This window comes from Cyclopterus lumpus, chromosome 24, assembly GCF_009769545.1.
Source record: "Cyclopterus lumpus isolate fCycLum1 chromosome 24, fCycLum1.pri, whole genome shotgun sequence".
Lineage (NCBI taxonomy): Eukaryota > Metazoa > Chordata > Actinopteri > Perciformes > Cyclopteridae > Cyclopterus > Cyclopterus lumpus.
In genome coordinates this window covers 19,674,245-19,697,119 of record NC_046989.1, presented here as the reverse complement: position 1 = coordinate 19,697,119, position 22,875 = coordinate 19,674,245, and the positions used below count along the sequence as shown (strand labels likewise).

The following is a 22,875-nucleotide window of genomic DNA, read 5'->3' as shown; positions in this document are numbered from 1 at the left end:
ATGACTAGCTGTTGTGTTCAGACTAAGAACAACTAAGACCCACATTAATGGATTCTGACATGGGTGGTACCATTCTGAGCCACGGCACTGCTTTAACTGCATATCAGTAGACAACTAATGACATTTATTGAATTGTATTCCAATGGGGCAATGCTTTGGCCACAGCCGTTTGAGTCCTCCTTCTTATGGAAGAAATGCTCTTTGGTGCTAACCTATGTTAATGTATGTGTGGTTAACCCCAAAGCTGTTCCTGGGACTCCACAAAGGAGAGAACATAACACCCTGATGATTAACAATGAACACAAACACACTTCCGATGATAATGTCTTCACACTATTGTAGTTTTGTTCAAGGCATTTCACACATGCATACGTTGCTATATCATGGGCAGGAAACCAAAACTCACTCGTCATTTGCTCCTCGCTCAGATGGTATTACAGTTGATAGAGGTCAAAGGTCAGGGATGTCGTATGTGTACAGATTGAAAAGCCCTCTGAGGCAAATTTGTAATTTGTGATATTGGGCTATAGAAAATAAACTGAATTGAATTGAATAGAGCTTTATTATTAGAACTGGCATATAATGTGAAAAGGGTTCACTTCAAAACGGAACATGGGCAGAGGGACTAGGATTCAGGAGAGAACGAGAGTGTACGAGAGAGAAAAGGTGATGTATCATTAGACAGAGTGTTGGAGAGGAGGGAGCACAACACATTAAAATGTGGGGTCATCCCACGATGAGCGTCCTGCACTAAGGCCCACAGCGGTTTCACCTTTTAAACTCTTCCTCCAGTTTAAGTTAAGGACGCTTCAGCCTCAAACATTACTCCCCTCCATTTATTCTGGAAGAACACTTAATGTTCTGATGTCATAACATAAACTGTTGAGTATAATCACAATTTATTTTGAATCAATCTATTAATGTGTTGAATAACTTATTAAGCTATATAAGAATATGCTAGCCGCTCTGTGAGGTTGTACTTAGGCACAGTGGTGCTTTGAGCTAAATGCTATCATGCTCACAATGCTAACATGATGATGTTCAGCAGTTACAATGTTGACCATGATCTGACTTTAAGTGTTAGCATGTTAGCATATATTTCTTTTGTATTATTATTTTGACATTTTCTAACTGGTACTGCAGTGCCACTGTTACAATACAACTAGGTACCTGATGATTGTGTGAAGTTTTGCAATTTATTAAATGAAAAAATTGCAAAATGCATCAACCCCCTCTATAAGACCCTGTTAGTTCTGTGTCTGTCTCCCCTGTTAATTACTTATTTCCTTCACCTGCCCTCAGCCACTCCTTTGCCTACTTAATGGCTCATGCCCTACACCTGTGGTTCCCCCCTTATATATACTCCCATTCCTTCCCCTGCCAGATTGCCATGTCTTTCGTCATGTGTTTTTATCATGTGTTTCATCCTGTTGTAGATTCCCAGTTGTTTGGTCCCTGTTGTTTGTTAGTCTTCCATGTGACTTCACTTTCCAGTCTTTTTTTCCTTGTTTCCCCGTACCTGGACTCCTGCCTAATTGCTCTGCACCTGAGCTCTTGCCTCACCACACCCTGTGACACCCCGTAACACCCTCAAGCCATTGTTGGTGGTAAATTGTATCCCATTGTCAATATTTCATAAGATTTGTGGGTGCCATGTGTTGGCTTTTTAAGTCATTTGCTCTATGGCGAACGTGAATCTTTAACCAAACAAGTATTTATTAGAGGCCTGTTACACAAAGCTTATATGATGTTATGCAGCTAATACACACTCCTCAAAGCTATACATTCAAGACTATTGATAGCAAATGTTTGTTATATTGAGGCCTTTTGTCATGAAATGTTGCCCTTAATATTTATGTGGAGTACTTCTCTGTAGCAGTGTTATGTGTGTTAAAAAATGTGTGCGCGTGTAAACAATATAGTTTGAAACACAGGCCTCAGCACCTGGGATTCTTCATAGCAGTAGAATAACAAATCGGAAGATGAATGTAGTCTCTATATGCATTCTCCTATAAAACTACAGTTGTCAACAATAACCATTTACTGAAATTGCTGCATGCATGGTTCAATCCCCGCTCGCGGCCCTAGTCGATGTGTCCTTGAGCAAGGCACTTAACCCTGAATTGCTCCCCGTAGCTGTTCTACGGTGTATGACTGTAATTCGCTTTGGATAAAAGCGTCAGCTAAATGTAATGTAATTATTTAATTGATCAGGAAGTGTCAACAAACGGATGGCAAAGTGGCCAAACCACCATCCCTGGCAGTTCCATATTATTTCAAAACGTGTACAATTGATTATGCTAATTAGATTGTTTGTTCGTATCACACATTGTTTCACGTATTAATGAACAATCCAAATAGGTAACACCACAAAAAGATATTCAGACAAGAGAATTGTAATGTTGTAACCATCTTAGAATAATGGGCGAACCCAAGTCGTCATAAAATATTTTGTTCCTGTTCATCCAGTTCTGCTGACAGTGAGTGAATGACAAACTATTTCATGGCTGGGAGCAGTGCCAGATTTGCTGTTTCACCATATTTCCAGTCCGACTGCTGGCTACTTGGAGATTGGATCATTTCCTCATCTAAATCGCCACCGGAAAGAACACAATTGAGTTTGCCAACATGTCTAACAACTGATTTAAGTAAAGCATACTGAAAAAACGCATAAGAATAGTGGAAGAAATCTGGGAAGAAGAGGGCATTGATTTAGGCAAAAGTACGACATCCTCTTCATCCTCCAGAGAGAGTTCCAAAGAGAGGGGCAGCAATGGAGAAGGCCCTGTACCCCCAGGTCCGATGCTTAGTCAGAGTAGGGGGGTAAGGAGGTTGGAGTCTGCAGATCTGAGGTTGTGGGTTGGAGCGTGTCAGTGCAGGAAGTCAGAAAGGTATGAAGGGGTTCAGGGTTGTGAAGGGCTTTGCATGGGATGAGGACGAGAATCTTGGGGAGCCAGTGGAGCTTTTGAAGGGGGTGATGTGTAAACCCTGTTTTTAAAGGTGCTATATAAATAAAGTTATTATTATTATTATTATTATTATTTCACATTCATCATATTGCACAGAGATTAATTGCACATAAAGGCATTAATGAATTTGCAGATTGACGGTGTCATTCATTCATATAACATTAATACATCACATATCCATGACAGTACGAATACTGCTAACCCAGGTTAAACTATCTATGTGCACACGTTTGGGTGGACAGCAGCCACATGTGCTTTTAAAAGTGCTGAAGGTTGGGCACTCCCTAACAGAGGATGTAATGTGTTCCAGAGGGTGTAATGTGTTCCAGAGGGTGTAATGTGTTCCAGAGGGTGCCACCTTTGACAGGCAGAACCGTCTGACCAAAGATGGAGCGCCTCTCCGGGATGACACAGTTGCCTCTGTGGAGGCTCTGGTGACTCTAGTCGCAGGGCCGCAGACAGGTCTCTGTTTAAAAACGTATGTTTGTTCAAGATGTGGAAGTGATGATGGGTTTGCGGTCTTAAACAGAGATTCTATGGGTTTGAGTGTTGTTGGCACGTGAGTGACCAGCTGGTCAGACAGTACACTAAATGTGCGAAGATCATCGAATCTAGGAATGTCCTACTGTGTTCTCTGTCAAACAGTTTCTGATGTGCCTGAAGTTAAGTAGGTTGAATTTCATGTAGGTCGCTACCTTTTTGACATTGCTCTTAAAGGTCAGGGTGGAGTCTAGAACTACCCTGAGGTACTTAAACTCGGTTACTAAGTCTAGCTCTGTTCCCTTTACAAATATGTTCGAGTGTGTTATTTTTTGGAGAAAATCATACTTACAGTTTTTTTAGCATTCAACAGGAGGCAGGATTTAGTGAGCCAAGTCTGGACATCAGACATAGCGGATGATAGGATGCATAAAGCTTCTTGGTTGTTTTTAGCTGATGTAAAGATTACAGCATCATCTGTGTACATCTGTGTATGTATATTCTGACAGGAGTTGGGTAGTGTGTTAAGAAACAGGGAAAATAAAAGCGGCCCAAGGACCAACCCTTGAGGAACACCTACAGGACATTCAAGACAGGGAGACCTAGCACCATCTACAGTAACAGATTGTTTTATGTTGGTCAAGTATGATTTGAACCAGTTAAGAGCATGGGTGGAAAAGTTGAAATGGGTTAACCAGTAGGATTTGATGATCTACAGTGTCGAAAGCTCTCTTGAGATCTAAAAAGATGACACCGACACATGCATTCCTGTCCAACAGACCCTTGCTCTTTTCAATGAGGACACAGGATGCAACAGGGGATGGTCTTTGCTGAGATGCTCCACAAGAAGTTGGGCAACCCATTTCTCTGCTATTTTTGATATTATCGGTAAGATGCAAATTGGTTTGTAGTTAGACATGTCAGATTTTTTCCCAGACTTGAAGATTGAGGTTACCACCGCCACTTTCCAGGCTGCATGTTTGAGGGATAGGTTGACCAGATGAGTTACGGGTTGGACCAAGGAGTCCTTATATTCTTTATAAAAGTTGGCGTTAAAGCCAAAGACATCCTTGGCTACCTCTGAGTCAGTTATTTCAGTGATCTTAAAAACAGGTTGGATAAAGTTGACCGGGCTCTCACTGCATTTAGGAGAGGAGAAGAGCTTGGCTATCTCATCCACGGACTCCAAAAAAAAGTGGTTTAGACTAGTACATTACATTACATTACATTACATTACATTACATGTCATTTAGCTGACGCTTTTATCCAAAGCGACTTACAATAAGTGCCAGAGTGATGGGATCCCTGACTAGAGAGTTTTTTATAGAGAGCTCTAGTACCTTGTCCTGTTTGTATTTACGGCCAACCAATTTGTTAATGTTTACCAGATAATTTTTATGTTACCTTGTGCATTTGCAATGATTTCCAGGAAAAAGTTGGCTTTAGCCTTACGTAACGTCTGATATTGGTGGGTTGGTTGTAGATGGTCTCAATGTTGTCTTTATAGAATGCCAGGAAGAAGTTGCATTTCTCAGCGGCGGAGGAGTGTGAGTGATTGTCCAAAGGTTTGAGAAGTTTATTTATTGTTGACAAGAGGACCATCGGGTTGGCAGAACCGGAGTGGGGGATGCCAGAGTAGGTGGAGCATGCAGTATTGAGAGCCATTCATATTGCTGCATGTATTCCTTGTAAGCCGTGGTGTGTACTGACAGTCTGGTTTTGTCGGAGAGTCGCTCTAGTCTGCGTTTCCAGGATTTCATGAGGGGAAGTTCAGGTGTGAACCAGGAGGCATTGTGGGTAAACGAGACTCTGGCTTTGTGAGGGGCAAGCTGATCAACGCAGGAGGACAGTGTGTTTTTGTAGGGGTTGACCTGGTCTGTGAGGGAGGGGCTAAACCAGGGGGAGATTGTGGAGAGTTTTTCTGTGAGACAGGCTGACAGGGATGAGGGGCAGATGGACTTGACATTACGGAGAGATGATTTAGTACATGACATAACTCCACATAAAGTGTGCACAATGAGAAGAGTCACCTGAAAGGATCTCAGATTCAGTAAGGGCTTTTATGCAAGGAGTACATTAAGTGATATCATTGTGACCGATCAAAGTCAAAGCACCCTGAGGCATCGATCTTCCCCATCTTTAGACATGCTTCGTTTCAGATGCTGTGGTCCAGTGGTCTTTACTGTCCATCAAAAGTCCCTTGTGAGCGTGTGCAGGTGAGTCAATATGCCATTATGATGACTGGGACCTATATTTACCTTTGATTATCGTTTCTCTACGTTTTAAGTGTAAAGTTAATTAGCAGGGGGCTCTGTGTTGGTGCACATACCTTTACATTCTTACATTATACATAACAGGAATTCCAGTACACACACACACACACACACACACACACACTACTTGAACATCTGTGTAAGTAGGGTCAGTGAACAGTAAACCACCCCGGCCCACATAAGAGGCAGAACGCGTCTCATTAAGGCTGGCATATCTCCTGCCTCTCCATTCCCTTTCATTCTGTATCCAAACACGAGAAAAACAACCAGCTTCGTAACTTGTCAAAGGGCGCCACTTAAGGCTTTTTGTTTTCCTGGAAATGAGTAGAGCAGGGAATTCCTCCCAGGAAACAGTTTCACAAACCCAGAAGATGAAACAGAGTACCTGTCTGTGTGATGTGCTCCGTCAGCATCCTTTCAACAACACACAGCCAATTAGGACTGCAGCCGGCTGGGTGAGCTCTCTGTTTCTCACTGCACTGATTCTGTGTCCAGCACAAACACACACACCCTGACACATGCACACACACATGCAGTAAACAAGGTCGGCACACGTTCAAGCGCACGTTCAAATGAAACATGTGACTGCACACACATATATGCAAACGTGTTTGTACCGTCATCAAACACAATCTGCATCCTGAACGAAAGGAAGCCCGTATCTACATTGTGATGCAGCAGAATCGCCCTCACTACCAACTCGTTGCAGTATCTTGTCCTGTCGCTGATGCCAGTTGGCCATTTGACTACCATTTCCATATTGAGCCTGCATGGAGCACTTGAGGCTGTGCCTGCAGGAGGGCGGGTATGGTGTGTGTTTATCTGTTTGAGGACGTGATGCTGAACTCGATGCCCTCGCTAAGTAAAATCAGAGCTACAGTGCTGCCACTGGCTGGAGTGAGAAGGGCATACACACACACACACACACACACACACACACACACACACACACACACACACACACACACACACACCCCTCTCTGCACTGCCATGCTTCAGTGGTTCTTGGGGCTACTTTGCATATCAGGCCTGACATAATGAGAAGCTACTGCACAGCGTCTGAGGACAGTGGGTGTGGAGATGGAAGGTGATGCTGCTACCTCATCTGGCCAGCTAAATAAACGCTAAATATACGTCTCATAGGGTCCATTGGACCTGGAGGTGTCTGATGCCTGGTGAGCCGGCCTCCCACCTTGGCCCTGCTGATGCCCCGCCCCCTCCTCTCTACCTCCTTCTGTTTCATGGATTGGAGTTCCATTCATACATTGTCATATTCATGTAATGTGTTTATGTAACTTTGTAAATGCTGTTCATTCTGTACACATGACATCTATTGCTTCTGTCCATCCGGGGAGAGGGATCCTCCTCTGTTGCTCTCCTGAAGGTTTCTTCCCTTTTTTCCCTGTGAAAGGTTATTTTTGGGGAGTTTTTCCTGATTCGATGTGAGGTCCTGGGACAGGGATGTCGTATGTGTACAGATTGTAAAGCCCTCTGAGGCAAATTTGTAAATTGTGATATTGGGCTATACAAAATAAACTGAATTGAATTGAATTGAATTGAATTGAATTGAATTGAATAAACCTCACATGCAGGACTGCTGGCCTGTTGGGGCGCCTCAGTTTCAAGGTCTCAAGTCAAAAAGAGTTTTAACAGCGATCACGACTATTAGTGATAGGACTTCACTCTAAAAGCAAGCAGAGATCCTTTTTAAGTGTTTAAGAGTTCTAATAGGACAGCATGAGTAATCAACCTCATTTCATCGTTGCCTGTATGTGTTAGCTCTGATATGGACCAGGATGTATTGGCTTCTTACGGTCCAATTTTCAACCACATTTAAAAAATGCTTTCTGCATTTTGTACATATTCAACAGAGGCACTGCACACCTCTGTATAACTGTTGATTGTTTGTCATATACACAGATTATGTTTCATAATATCGTGACAAAGGCTAGGGTAAGAAAAACGTTCACTTTTAAACCTTAAATAAGCTTAATTTACACAAAACCTCTGCAGACAAATATATGTAAAAATATACAGTGATTAATATAATATAAATGGTTAAATTTCTCAGTTGGATATATCAGATATAAACAGCTGTTGAAATGTCATCAACATCTCCTGTTATACAGCTTATTGCAATTTTCTTTTAATTAGGAACGCTAATGATGGATACACATTATAAACCCATGTTATACGATCACCATCCCTCAAACAGCTTGGCCATTTGTCATCGTGGAGCGCTGCATTCAAAATTTGCATCAGCAAGTCACACTCACCAGTTGTCAACCGAGCTACTTGGCGCAGTATCCTCCACCAAGTGACAAGGCTGCACCGACTGTTCATTGGGCAGTAATGTAGCTGCATTTAATAATACACCTGCAGGAGGTACTGGTGACCGAGCATCAGGGGGTCTGGTCCAAGACCCTACAGTACCTACTGGTACCAGCATCCAACAGGGGAAGCCTGATCAAAATGCAGGACCTCAACCTCGATGTCGACGTACAGATGTCCTCACTGAGCAACCCTGCCTTTGCACTTGTTGAGTGTACACAGACAGCCAAGGGGGGGGTCAGTCTTCCTGTTCACTTTAATAAGGTAAAGTCTAGAAAGCTGGAGATGGAGGGCAATGGTTGCCATGTACAACACACTCGCTGTACATGAATCTAAGCACGACTAGTGCCACTGTTTTATTTGTGTTTCAACAATTGCTGCACACAGCTGACTGCATCAATCGCGAGTACCATCTTGAGTTCACTAATGCACCTATTCCCTAAAACATTACACATGTTGTCCTTTAGGATGTACTGTAAGTGATTGCATTGTTGTTGGATTTGACATTTTACTTCACCAGGCGTTTGTCCCCCTGTGGGAGAAAGGTTCCTTTATTAAAGCTTAAGCATTTATGCCGAGAGTGAATCACTTATTGTGTTAACTTGACAAATGGAAAAATGGAAGTAAAGAAACATTTCTGGTGAGGGGTAACATCCATATGAAATAAGGCGCTTTCATATAGCCGTAGTCCATTTGGCTAGTCCGAGAGAAACTGATTTGGTTTGTTTTCTATTTAGTCTAGTTTGGTTTTACATTCTTTTTTTTTTTTTATTGCTGAGGGGCATGTACGAAACAGGTAATTTTTTTTTGGGACTTTGAATTATTTCCCTGTGGCTGCTGAGGCTGCTTTATTAGTTTGAGGCAACCGTCTCACGTTTCTTTTAAAACTAGTCAAGAGGTATCAAAAAGGTACATCAAATGTTACCGACACGAAGATCTAAACTTATTGCAGTAGAGCTTGTTTTCAGTGTGGAAGGCAAATAAATCTCCTCCTTAAGGAAGTAGGGTTCAACATTAATGTTTCTTTTCACTCGCCCTGTTGGGTAAGTCGGTCAGAATTCAAAGTCCATTTCTGGGATGAGAAGGAAGTGGGGCGGCTCACTACTTAGCTACTTCTATCATCTGCTCTGGGAAAACAATGTGTTTAATTCTTTTTTGGATTTACTAGCCCGATGTGGCATTTTACTTGTCCTGGCAAGCCCTGAACTTGATGTGAGGTGAGACAGTACACAGAGGATAAGATGGAGAAACATCTCTGCTCACGAGTGCTAATGGTGAATGGCAGGCCACACCTGGAGCGCCCACACCGGGCTCATCTAGAACACAGGTCCAGGCGGCAGCACATGCAGCTCGCTCTCGCCCTCCTTCCTCGTCATGCGGATGACTGCCTCATCCCTTTGATGTTAACTTATAGATGCATGCATTCAGCCTTCTTTTACGCAATCAACATCAAAAGGCACAAGCCCACGCACAGGCCCGGCACACAGCACATGCATGCATGCACAAAGAGACCTCTCGCTCTCTTGAAAACTCGCAGCGATGCACACGCTCATGCATCACACAGCGGGGCACGCATAGAAGAAATGTATCACAGCGTGACACTTTCACTGTCTAATTAGCCCGTGTTGCAGTAAAAAACTCCCAATGACCCTCCATTTCTGGTTACTCGTCAAGTATAGATGGGGCTGAAGACGGCCAGAACCCTAGGACAAGGAAACAAGGAACAGGGAAGCCCATGTGCGATGGTGTGTGTCTTCCCTGACAGGAGTGTGTGAGGCCGACTCAAAGAAAGCTCCAGAGATGCTGCATGGTGCGTAGAGACAGACAGCCCTGTTGCTGGCTAGCTGCTGCCTTTGACGCGGTGATGGGGATTTTCCTCTTTCTCACTCTGCCTCTCTCTGTTGCGGTAGCAGATGTGGCCAGCGAGCTGTGATCAAACTGGGCCTTCATCCTTCCCCTCTCTCTCTCACTCTCATCAGCTGGAGGGCTTCAGCAGCAGGGTGCCCCAGATTCACAGACCACCTCCCCCCTCCCGTTTAGTGTAGGGGCTGATGGCCCTCCGCTGTGGAGCACTACTGACACCTAGTGACCGGGAACAGGGCATACAGCGGGGAGGTGAAAGGAGGGCCTGAAATGGGGGATTTTGAGATCCATTATATTTCTTGAACTTCATGGTGTTAACCAAATGATAAAGCTCTATCTAAAAAGAGGGACAATAATCTAGTTAGCCTTTCAATTGATTCCCTTTGGATTTCTAGCTGCACTGTTGTATCTGATCAATATTCCCAATAGATCCATCGAAGGTTGAAGTGGTTCTGCATGAGGCCCAAGCCCAGGCAGATGGGCAGTGGGTGGGGTAGAACCTGAATCAATAGCAGTATGTGGAGTTAATCTAGTGAGTGTCCCTCTGGCAGAAATAAGTGACTGAAAGGTTGAACAGCAGAGCAAAGAGCCATTATCAAATGGGACGAGCTCAGCACGTCTCTCCCAAATAAGCTACTTTTTTTTTATTTGAGGGGTGTAGCCAAGGTTCAGCAAACCTCTGGGTGACTTTGGGTTGAGCACTGTCAGGGACTTTCTCCCTTTGCACACTGAAGTATTATAGAAGGCTGGATCTGGGCTTTTTGTGTGCATGCTAGGCCAAATCCAAAACACATTTAAGTTAAATGCAAAGCTCGGACTTTATTTATTTATCCAAAGCTAAGTCCAAGAAAAGGAAATTAGCCTGACTCCAGCTGAGCATGTTGATACTGTAATCACCTAAATGCAGACGCTTCCCAACAACGTGGTCATAAAGTACAGTAGAGACACTGTTCAACATTCTTTTGCATATCAAGGATAAATAAGGAGGTGCATGTGTGACTCTCTTCAAATGATACAAACAAAATCTTTATTCAGCTGTACATGCATTGGCACAATGTCACATTCTTTTGACCTCAAACGTGGTAAAGTAACCATAATGCATAAAAAGGTAACAGTGAAATGATGTAATGTTCCTTCTCTTTACAATACTGCTGGCAGCTAATACTTTGAAATATGAATGCAATGCTGACAATATAAAGCACCGTAAACACAACACAAAGCAAAGTCCCCTTAATTGAATCAAGCATCATGTACACACACACAGAAGGTTGGATTGGACGGATTGTACACACACACACACACTCTCTTATTCCTGCTTCCTCAGCGCACCGTTGAACACGTTGACTGACGGAAAGGACGAAGAAAATGGGGGGTCAAGGAGAGGACGGAGATTGGGAAATACTTTTTGATTTGTCATGTGTGACACTTACACCGCAGGACTTAACCAGCGATCCTAGCGCACACAAAACGGGTTGAAGAAAGACAAACAAAACGGGAAGATGGCACTATGGATTACAAACCACCACCATAGCCAAAGTTCATAGCTGTGGAGGAGAGAAAACTTTAGCCCGTTCCCTGCCTTCAATGTGAAGTTTTACAGTAGGCACTATGAGACATATGGCAACATGAGAAGAGACGGAGAATCACAGTGAAGACGAAACAGTCATCTCTATATACAGGGCACCTCCATCTCTGTAGGCTTAACATGCAGTTCAGGCTTTTGAGCCTTTCTTAGTGCACGGGGCTGGCCTTGGGTTGAACTTCATACATAGTGCTGTGAAAATGACACTAAAACATCAGAAGATCATTTAGTACAGTGGCTTTAACAAAATTCAAGTGGGCGTTCTTGAAGAACAGTTATATTTGATTCTTTTTCACAATAGAATATCGTCCTTTAAAATGTATTAATCATGATCCATCTCAATCCGTATTGACATTTGTTCATTGTCTTTACTAAATGATTCATTAGGCTTTCTGGAGCATAGAATTCCAGTTGAACCGGTGCGTCCAGAGAGGCCAATCCAACACCATGTCGAGGCAATCCTCACCTGGATGAGGGCCCCTCACCCGCTTCAGTCCTCCAGAGTAAGGCTTCGCTGCATTGATATTGGTAGTTTGAGACAGTTCTGTCTCAGAAAGGCACGCGACTGAGCTCCGCACTTCACCGTCCACCACGGCTCCGGCTCCTCAACCTTCGGTTCTTTTTAGCAGCACTTTGCATTGATCTCCATTCCAGAGAAAATGACACTTTGTGACCTTGTCAATAATATACACATACATACATATTTACAGGCAAGGATCAGTTGATATTTGTTCGTCTGTATTTTGTTTACTTATACACAGTGTGTGTGTTAGTGTGTGTGTGTGTGTGTGTGACTGTACACATGGAAAGAATATAGATAGATAGCACAAGGAAAGGAGACAAAGAAACACAGCAGAGATATGTCTGTCGGTCTGCGTGTGCGTGTGTGTGTGCGTGTTTACGAGTGCTTGATAGTGTATTTGCCTTTCTGCAGCTGGGAGATGTACAGCTTGGACTTGGTGCCGTCCAGTCGTTTGAACCACACCTCGTCGTTGTTGATGGCGGTGATGATGGCGCTGCGGGGACACAAAGCACACAACAAGGTTAGCGAGACGCCACTTCCTGTTTGCAGAAGCCGCCACCATCACGTCTCCTCATTGTGTCTTGACGGTGAAAATTAACAAGGTAAAGAGATACAGGCATTCAGCCGCACAAACACATTCAAACTCAAGAGATGTTTTTACACAGTGACGGATGCAGAGAGGAGAAGCAATATTTCCTAAAGGGCTGTGTAACGATGAACTAATAATGCATGATTAATATCTGCGTGATCAAATCTCTGCAGCGTGGATGTCCAGCTCCACCCATTCACAGCAGCTACCTGCTGTCTGCACTGCTGTGGGAACGTCAATTCATGCACTCTGTTCACACACACAGGGCCCGATGTGGAGCTGCAATCATTCAGCCTCAAACTCTTCTTTGTCCTTTCCATTCACAATGAATCCACCATGTGACCCAGACTCACACCAGAAGGAATCCACCATGTGACCCAGACTCACACACCTTTTAGCAGCATCACTGACAGGTGCTGTTATCAACATCATACAATAATCTCTGCTCTCACACACACAAACACACACACACTATTGACTCTATCATTTTATTCAAAACCCACCTCAAAACCCACCTTTTCAGGCAGGCCTATGCCTGACGTGTTCCCCTCTGGGTTGCTCTGCTGCAGACTGTTCTGCTTTTAACTGTGCTGCTTTTTAAATTGTGTCCGATTTTTAAATATGTTGTACGGCGACCTTGAGTGCCTTGAAAGGCGCCTTATAAAACCAATGTATTATTATTACACTGTGGCTCAGTGGTGAGCAGGGTCGTCCTTCAATCAGAGGATCTGCGGTTCAATCCCCGGCTCTGTTAGTCCATGTTGATGTGTCCTTGGGCAAGACACTTAACCCCAAATTGCTGTGTGTGGATGTGTGTGAATGTTAGTTAGTCCTGATGGGCAGGTTGAACCTTAGCCCCTCCCATCAGGGTGTGAATGATGACCAAGTAGTGTGAAAGTTCTTTGAGTGGTCGGAAGACTAGAACAGCGCTGTACACACCTGGCTGGGTACTCGTCCTTCCTGTTGATGCAGATGGCCTGTCCCCTGCAGTACCACTGGTTGTCGTAGAAAAGCCGCCCGTCCTCGAAGCGCGCCACGTGGGGATGTCTGTCCGGCTTGACTGCCGGGACTGGAGGCACAGCATTAGAAGCACAAAGGGGACCGTAAGTTTAAAAGAAACACAGCACAAAACTGAGAAAAAGGGGACAAGGACAGTAACATCTCGAGTAATCACAAGGACAGCTGTGGGTCGATGGCTGCACTCAGCCAGATATTGACTGTAACCAAGGAGGAGCGAGGAGAGACTCTTACCATCCACCTTTACCCTGTGTGGCCCCAGTGATGCCATCGCCTGTGGGGGAGAGGGGAACAGACACAACTTAAAAGTCAAACAACAAAATAACTTTCACCGGGCGACTACTTTGTCCCATTACAAAATACCTTTCTTATCGCGGTCCAGTCTTCCAGAATATCAAGGTCCTGCAGCATGTAAACAATATACGGCCGTGACAGAGTGGTTAAGGACACATGCACAGTGAAGTGGCAGGAAACATCTGTCTCAGCAGCATGTCACGGTGGTGCAATGTGGTGCAGATGAATGATGAGGAACAAGACAAGGACAGGACCAAAGCAAAAGGATATCAGAAACAACGAGGGGCTTCTTCTTCTTGACGGGGCAGAACGGGTCTTTCTTCTTGTTTTTCCGTGAGTGCAATCCATCATTCCACAACTCTGGAGAGCAGAGCGGACAGATTATAGAGATCAGAAACACCGGGCACATTCATATGTCTGTTTTATAGAGGCATCTGCTTGGTTTATATATATATATATATATATATATATATATATATATATATATATATATATATATATATATATATATATATATATATATATTCGGGTTTAGAACCCCAATCTTTATTCTGTGATTATTCGTTGTTACCACTATTCTGCATCTTTTATTAATTCATGAATAAATGAATACAAACGATGAACTGATAGGTCAGCAGGTGAAGATTCCAAGTTTAATAAATTAATTGCTTTACTTACTGGGAAACAACAACACAGATTGACTGCTGCTAACCTACATGAGAGTGAGAACCATATGAAGTAAACAGTGGCCTGGATGTAGGTACCTGAGGTAATGTCAATACTGTGTCTGTCCTCCTCCAATCTTCTTATCTTCTCCTCCAGCTCACTCTGCACAGTGTCAAACAGCAGCAGCTTCTCACTCTGGGAGACAGAAACAAGGGTACGAGAAATTAAATTATGATTAAATATCACCTCCGGAGGTCGAAGACTGGGGCTGAATTCTGTTCAGGTGGTGGAGACTGTGGCTTAATCCCAAACCCCCAACATTAGAGTGGATATCCAACATTGTAGAGGCAGCACTTGAACAAGATGTTATTTGACGTGGAAAATACAAACCTGACCCCCGCACAAGCCCTGACTCATTGGTTGACCTCTCACCTCCCAGTGTTGGCAGGCAGCCTGGATCTCACACTCATACTTGTTCTTCACTGACTCCAAGCACAGCTCCCTGTAGATCCCTGTGGCAGGCATTATACTTCAATCAAACAACTATACAGCCATTAAACTGCAAAAAGACTATATATTTAGTTGCATATCATTAAAAGATAAGAGCACAAGTGCCTCAATCTGCTCGGTTTTCCAGTATAGGTGTGAAATGTTGCAGTTATAATATTATTATATATATATTAATATTAAAAGTATAATACAGCCAAGTCTGTAATCCCACATTGACCCACCAGCTACTTTTGTCCTGATCTGCATGTTCTCCTGCAGGTTGGCCAAAGGTTCCAGGTACTCTTGGGCACAGCCGGCCATCACCTCCTGCAGCTTGATGTCCACCTGGCTCAGACGCTCCTTGTACAGCCTGCACAGCAAAACAAGGAGAATGCACAGGCCTGAGCAGGCTCCACACTCATCTCTGCATTTTAGTGCTCAATTTCTAAATATCTTGGAATCAAGTTAAGAACAGCAGGACAAGGAGAGTTGCCAAAGGAAAGAAAGAAGTGATTTCTGGACTCTCCCTGGTGTACAGAACAGTAATAGTGTCCCGTCTCCAGGAGATGGATGGCCATCACTCTGAATCAGGGCCCCAGTCTCCACGGCAACCAGCTCAAACGACAAGCCTCTCTCACAGACCTCAGAGAGTTCAACTCTGACATGAAGTTCCCTGTGGACTATGGCCAGACCGCAGTGGGTGGAGGCTGTAACGAGATGGGAACGTCATGGGGGCGGGACTTACTGCTCCTTCAGGTCGGTGAACTGCTTCTCCAGGGTGGTCATCTCATCCAGACACTCCATCCTCCTCCTCTCACAGTCCTCATCATCCATCTCTGTTCACAGACAGACAGGAAAGGTCTGACATCACCTCCATATCAAGTGGTATTCTTTTCATCCACCACCATCATCATCTTAGTGACCTCCAGCTACTTAACAACAGCATGCAGCATATCGTATAAGGAGCAGCGACGAGTGTAGTTTCCTACCCGAGCTGTCTCCATCTTCAGACACGGACGAGCTCACCGTGTCCTCTTCGTCTGTGCTGCTGCCGTCCTGCTCGGGGAAGTCCACCTCCATTTCTTCGTGGTTGCTTTCTTTCTTCTCCCGGGAGTGAACCGGCATTGCGACTTCCGGCTGAGCGGCCGGTTAACGGGAGTGAAGGGGCTGTTCGGTTCCCCCCGGAATAAAGAGGCGACGGTACCTCAAACAAGCTAACCGGCTAGCTAGCTAGCACGCATCTAGACAGCTGGTAATGCAAACATGGCCACCCTCAGCCAATCACGCGGTGCCATACTTTGACTGTCCAATCAGATGTCGGTATGCGTTTCCGTTGCTCGGTAAAGGCTTTAGGGATTTGTAGTTTCCTTCCTGGATTATTGTAAGAACCCCTTTATGAGTGATTTATGAGCATTTATGACTACAGAGGATTTACAAAACTTTTCTGATGGCCTAACAGGGCCCTTATTCATGTATGATCAACATTTACCTACAGCCTTGATGGTCTATTATCCTTTATTAATCACTAACATGTAATTACTTATTCCATCAGTGACCATTAAAGGTGCTGTCAGCTATTCTATCAATACACGTTTAATCAAATTCAGCAAATATCTCCACACATTCCGCTTCACAACCCGACATCCCAAAAGTTGTTCTTATTGATTGGCTTGTATCAGATCAAATGGTTTATTATATGAATACAACTAATACTTAAAACGTAGAAACCCTCTAAAAGGGCTGGCTTTTGAGAAAGTGGTACATCTTTGTGGGTTACAAAACAGATACCACAGAGGGAGAATCATAGTGCTGACTGCTTCTCATGAGGAGAATGTGCTGCAGGTCCATAGCTGACTGGCAGATGATTGGAGAACTCCGGGGCTCGCTGCTACACCCTTTCCCCACTCACCGAGTGTCACTGATGGGCAGACTGAGAGGAGTGTGGAGGCTGAAACCGTAGTGTTGTCTACTAGTGTGATGCACAGTTGGAAGTGTGTGTGTGTGTGCGTGTGTGTGTGTCTCAATCAAGTGAGAGGGTCGTTCACGAGCACACCAATTTAAAAACCAAATAATATTCCATATGCACAAGTGCTCAGTATGTGTTCTAAATTACAGACCATTTGATTATCATTCAATATCTTTGTTAAGATTGTATGATCAATGTAATAGAAAGTTGCTTGAATTAACGATTTGATTTATTAGCTAAGAACAGACATTTCTTGCCTGGTAATCCTATGCAGATTTGACAGAAAGTGGACTGTATTGCAATATTAATGACAACTATGATATATAATTGTATCTTTTGAAGAGTTTTTGTATCTTATGTCAGGATCTGCATTTCACATTAGAACCACAGGAGGGCGATAAAGACCTTTGCTAGGTGGTCAAACGGTGGCTAAGCAGATACTCCATTCCTGGAGAGTATGATCTAGAACTGGAAGCATTAATAACTATAAACATTAAACATGATTAATGAATGGACGACTGGATATATAAATAAAAGGATGAATGAAAATACAGCTCCTATGAATCGCCACCTTAACGTGGTGGAGGAGTTTGAGTGGCTCAGTGATCCTGGGAGCTATGTTGTCCGGGGCATCAGCCCCTGGTAGGGTCTCCCAAGGCAAACAGGTCTCGGGGGAGAGCCCAGACTAAGAGCGGTTCAATAAACCCTGATGAATAGCAGCCCACGGACTGAAGCTACCTTGCCCGGACAAGGGAAACCGGGGCACCCTCCCGGAGCCAGACCCAGGAGGGGAGCTCGTCGGCGAGCGTCTGGTGGCCGGGCTTTCGCCCATGGGGCCCGGTCGGGCTCAGCCCGAAAAAAACACCATGGAGCAGCAGTCACCCTGTGGGCCAGGCAGGAGACCTGGGCGGGCCGATCGCCGGCGGCATAGACTAGCTCTAGGGACGTGGAACGTCACCTCACTAGCGGGGAAAGAGCCGGAGCTGGTGCAGGAGGTGGAGCGGTACCAGCTAGATATGGTTGGGCTCACCTCCACGCACAGCATGGGCTCTGGAACCAAGCTCCTGGAGAAGGGTTGGACTTTGTCCTTTTCTGGAGTTGCCCAGGGTGAGAGGCGCCAGGCGGGAGTGGGGATACTCACGAGCCCCCGGCTGAGTGCCGCTGTGTTGGAGTTTTCCCCGGGGAACGAGAGGGTCGCCTCCCTGCGCCTACGGGTTGCGGGGAGTAAGGCTCTGACTGTTGTTTGTGCTTATGCACCGAACAGCATTTCGGAGTATCCGGCCTTCTTGGAGTCGGTGGGAGGGGTTCTGGAAAGGGCGCCGCTTGCCGACTCCATAGTTCTCCTGGGAGACTTCAACGCTCACGTGGGCAATGACAGAGAAACCTGGCGGGGCGTGATTGGGAGGAACGGCTTGCCCGATATGAACCCGAATGGTGTTTTGTTGTTGGACTTCTGTGCTAGCCACAGTTTGTCCATAACGAACACCATGTTCGAACATAAGGTGGCTCATAAGTGTACCTGGTACCAGAACACCTTAGGCCGGAGATCAATGATCGACTTTGTAATCGTATCATCTGATCTGCGGCCGTATGTCTTGGACACTCGGGTGAAGAGAGGAGCAGAGCTGTCAACTGATCACCACCTGGTGGTGAGTTGGATCAGATGGCGGGGGACTCGGCTAGAAAGACCTGGCAAGCCCAAACGTGTAGTGAGGGTGAACTGGGAACGTCTGGCAGAGGATCCTGTCCGGGAGGTCTTCAACTCCCACCTCCGGAAGAACTTCTCACAAATCCCGAGGGAGGCTGGGGACATGGAATCCGAGTGGACCTTGTTCAAAGCCTCTATTGTGGACGCGGCTGCTCGGGGCTGTGGCCAGAAGGTCATCGGTGCCTGTCGTGGCGGCAACCCGAGAACCCGGTGGTGGACACCGGGGGTGAGGGAAGCCGTCAAACTGAAGAAGGAGGCCTTTCGGGCCTGGCTGGCCCAGGGGTCTCCTGAAGCAGCTGACGGGTACCGGCGGGCCAGAAGGGCTGCAGCTGCGATGGTCGCGGAGGCTAAAACTCGGGCATGGGAGGAGTTCGGGGAGGCCATGGAGAAGGACTTTCGGTTGGCCTCAAGGAAGTTCTGGCAAACCATCCGACGGCTCAGGAAGGGAAAGCAGGGTCTACCCCAGGCTGTTCTCAGCAGGGAGGGGGAACTGCTGACCCGGACTGGGGACATCGTCGGGCGGTGGAAAGAGCACTTTGAGGAACTCCTAAACCCGGCCAACATGTCCCCCGGAGAGGGGCAGCGCCGGAAGACTTTGGGGTGGTTTCACCCATATCCCTGGCAGAGATCGCTAAGGTAGTCAAAAAGCTCCTTGGTGGCAAGGCGCCAGGTGTGGATGAGATCCGCCCTGAGATGCTGAAAGCGCTGGACATTGTTGGGCTGTCTTGGTTAACACGCCTTTTCAGTGTCGCATGGGGGTCGGGAACAGTGCCCATGGACTGGCAGACCGGGGTGGTGGTTCCCATCTTCAAGAAGGGGGACCGGAGAGTGTGCTCGAACTATCGTGGTATCACACTGCTCAGCCTCCCGGGAAAAGCTTATGCCAGGGTGCTGGAGAGGAGGCTCCGATCGCTTGTCGAACCTCAGATTCAAGACGAACAGAGCGGATTCCGTCCCGGTCGTGGAACAGTGGACCAGCTCTTTACCCTCGCAAGATTACTGGAGGGGTCCTGGGAGTTTGCCCAACCAGTTTACATGTGCTTTGTAGACCTGGAGAAGGCTTTCGACCGGGTCCCTCTGGGTTTTTTGTGGGGGGTGCTGCGGGAGTATGGGGTGCCGGACCCGTTGGCACGGGCCATCCGGTCTCTGTACGCCTGCATTAGGAGCTGTGTTCGTCTCCTCGGTAGTAAGTCAGACACGTTCCCGGTGGGTGTTGGCCTCCGCCAGGGCTGCCCTTTATCACCGGTCCTGTTCGTGACCTTCATGGACAGGATATCTAGGCGCAGCCAGGGGGCGGAGAGGATCCGGTTCGGGAGTCTCGGGATCGCCTCTTTGCTGTTCGCGGATGATGTGGTCCTGTTTGCCTCCTCGGACCGTGACCTCCAGCATTCACTGGGGCGTTTTGCAGCCGAGTGCGAAGCGGCAGGGATGAGAGTTAGCACCTCCAAATCTGAGGCCATGGTGCTCTGCCGGAAACCGGCGGATTGCTCCCTCCAGGTGGGGGCAAACTGCCTACCCCAAGCGAAGGAGTTCAAGTATCTCGGGGTCTTGTTCACGAGTGAGGGTAAGGTGGAGCGGGAGATCGACAGGCCCCGGGGAAGACCGAGGACACGCTGGAGGGATTATATCTCCCGGCTGGCCTTGGAACGCCTCGGGATCCCCCAGAATGAGCTGGAAAGTGCTGCGGGTGAGAGGGAAGCCTGGGTCGGCCTGCTGAACCTGCTGCCACCGCGACCCGACCCCGGATAAGCGGGTGATAATGGATAGATGGATGAAAATACAGATAGGGACACTGATGAAGACAGAAGGAACATAAATGCTTGCTGTATAACACACACACACACACACACACACACACACGCACACACACACACGCACACACACACACACGCGCACACACACACACACATATATATATATATATTGCTCGATTCAAGTGACATATTAGTAACACTGAACATTAAGCATTAAGCACGCCAATATGTGCTGACATGAAAAGACAAAACAGGAAGCTGGAGTTTTAACTGTGACACGTGCTGACATAATAAATTGTTTATTCTTTTTTTTTTTTACTTAAAATTTTTTACGTTATGTTTTACCTTGCTTCTATGTAGAGCACTTTGTAAACCTTGTTTTTAAAGGTGCTATATAAATAAAGTTATTATTATTATTATTATTATTATTATTATAACAGACGGCCTGCTCAATTAGATTTGCGATTATCAAACAGTGACAGATTTCGCTCAGTCGATTGGCGGTTTGTCTTGCAGCCTCACTGTTTCCGTGGTGTGTAGGTCCATTTTCACACTGCTGTAAGTGTGTGAGGAAACCTCGGCAGTCTAATTTGTCTTTAGGGCAGTACAGCGTGCTAGCAGAATGTTAGTAGCTGTCTTTGTGGTTCATTCCATAAAATGGTCCTTTTTCCCCTTCCCGGTCTCACGCGGTCCAGTGGAGTGGACATTGATGAAACAATGATCAATGAAGTTGCACACAAGAAGGGAGGAGAAACTCAAGAAAGAGCCAAACAAGGAACCACAGTTTATGTTCAACTAGCTTGTTCTCCTCGCTCTTCCAGCTTGATTATTTAAAGCTGTGCTAAAACACATCTATTCTTAGTGCAATTCTTTTAAACAATGCTTTGCATGTGCACTCACACGAGAGTCAGCATTGTGATAACAATGTGTAACTAATGTAAATCTTTGACCTCAAGTTCTGCCTGCGCACACAGACGGGTTTCAACCCGATGGACCGATTGTTGACTCAACTCTGGAAGAGCGAGGAGATGCAAGTGAAGACTTGCTCCCTACAAAATGACAATCAACCAAGACGTTGAAGTGGGTCTCTGAGGCTTTTATCTCACCTTCTGTGAACTATCAAAAGTCACCGTTACATTTCTGGCTTTACGTAATATGCAGCAGAAAGAATTTGAATTGGGCAAATTGTTTGTAAATCCCCATCGTTAGCAATTCCCCTCCGCTTACCACAATAATATTATATTCAAATTTGAATGATCGTGTTAAAACCTCTCTCTCTTGGTTCTTCATGTGCACAGCCTTGCTTTCTTGTTTACAGATTAGAAAATCAATGTCAATCAATAACCTTTAAATGTGTATGCTAAATATGAAGCTATAGCCAGCAGTTCAGCTTAGCATGAAGAATGGAAACAGCTGATCTGGTTCACTCCAAAAGTTACAACAACAACTGTCTTCTGTACCAGGACCGCTCAAGATCACTTTGTTCCCATTTCCACTGCATGGTACGGCACGGCTCTACTCAACTCACATTATTTGTTTGTTTTTTCCTAGATACTAGATACTAGAAGGCGGAGTTAAAACATGGCAGACCACTGATTGGTCAGAGAGAATTGTCACATGTGCAACATGTTTCCTCTGCATTGAACCTATTTTAAACATTAGGAGCGGGCTGCTCTAAAGTGTTCACTGGACCCAGAATGGCAGTCCGCTGGAACTATTGCTTCATCGTCGAGTGCCGGCATTTTAATATACGCTCCTTACACAACATTTCTAAATAAAAAACCCTCTTCACAACCAATTGGTGGGTTTAGGAAAAAAGCCTGGTTGGCATAAACTTGACTGACAACACTACCGAGTGACTAATGACTCACATCACCGGTGGGTGGCAAACAAGTCACGTGCCTAACGACTGGTGATACCATTTTATAGTTTACTTTAGGTGTTGCTTGATACACAAAGTCTCCTGTGTTTATTTGTCCCATCCACCACCCAACCTAAGCAGAATCTCACAGCCTGTATACCATGTCACATGCTGTTAGCATCCACTAATGGGAGGGTTTACATTGGAGTTAATTGGCAACCTCCAGTTCTGAAAAGTGAAAAGTGAATATAGAAGTGCCTATATATATATAGAATGCCTCAAAGTTGCATTCTCTCTACTGACCACCAGGGGGCGACTCCTCTGGTTGTATAGAAGTCGATGAGAAGATTACTCTACTTCTATCTTGATTTATTACCTCTGTAAACATTGTAAACATGGAAATAAAACTGGGAAATTCAGTATTAAATCTCCTAAAATGTCCTGTGACCCACAGGTCCAGACCCAGTCCAGTCGACCCATGACTGGCCTATAACACCATTCTCAAAAAAA

General features: G+C 45.5%; 1 protein-coding gene across 2 annotated transcripts; it reads right to left on the bottom strand.

Moving 5' to 3' along the window:
• Window positions 1-10,920: 10,920 nt before the first annotated feature.
• brms1lb (BRMS1 like transcriptional repressor b) lies at window positions 10,921-16,347 on the bottom strand. 2 transcript variants are annotated; one of them, XM_034528390.1, is made up of 11 exons: window positions 16,066-16,347; window positions 15,822-15,912; window positions 15,319-15,446; window positions 15,020-15,099; window positions 14,686-14,782; window positions 14,192-14,281; window positions 13,991-14,055; window positions 13,862-13,901; window positions 13,550-13,679; window positions 12,423-12,514; window positions 10,921-12,172 (listed from the first exon to the last, which is right to left on the bottom strand). In XM_034528390.1, exons 1-11 carry the CDS (start codon window positions 16,199-16,201, stop codon window positions 12,078-12,080), a joined length of 1,044 nt encoding a protein of 347 aa, XP_034384281.1. In that variant the 5' UTR covers window positions 16,202-16,347; the 3' UTR covers window positions 10,921-12,077. The 2 variants fall into 2 exon arrangements, with proteins under 2 accessions (XP_034384281.1, XP_034384282.1); XM_034528391.1 differs by lacking the exon at window positions 10,921-12,172 and having other exon boundaries at window positions 12,298-12,514.
• Between the last annotated feature and the right edge of the window lie 6,528 nt (window positions 16,348-22,875).

Bases quoted from the DNA above. Each gene is read 5' to 3' on its own strand.
- brms1lb (XM_034528390.1), bottom strand. From the start codon at position 16,201: ATGCCGGTTCACTCCCGGGAGAAGAAAGAAAGCAACCACGAAGAAATG. The intron at 14,783-15,019 runs GTGAGAGGTCAA...TCTGTCTCCCAG, and splicing joins CTGCCTGCCAACACTGGGAG to AGTGAGAAGCTGCTGCTGTT. The intron at 13,680-13,861 runs GTAAGAGTCTCT...CTGTGCCTCCAG, and splicing joins ACACAGGGTAAAGGTGGATG to TCCCGGCAGTCAAGCCGGAC.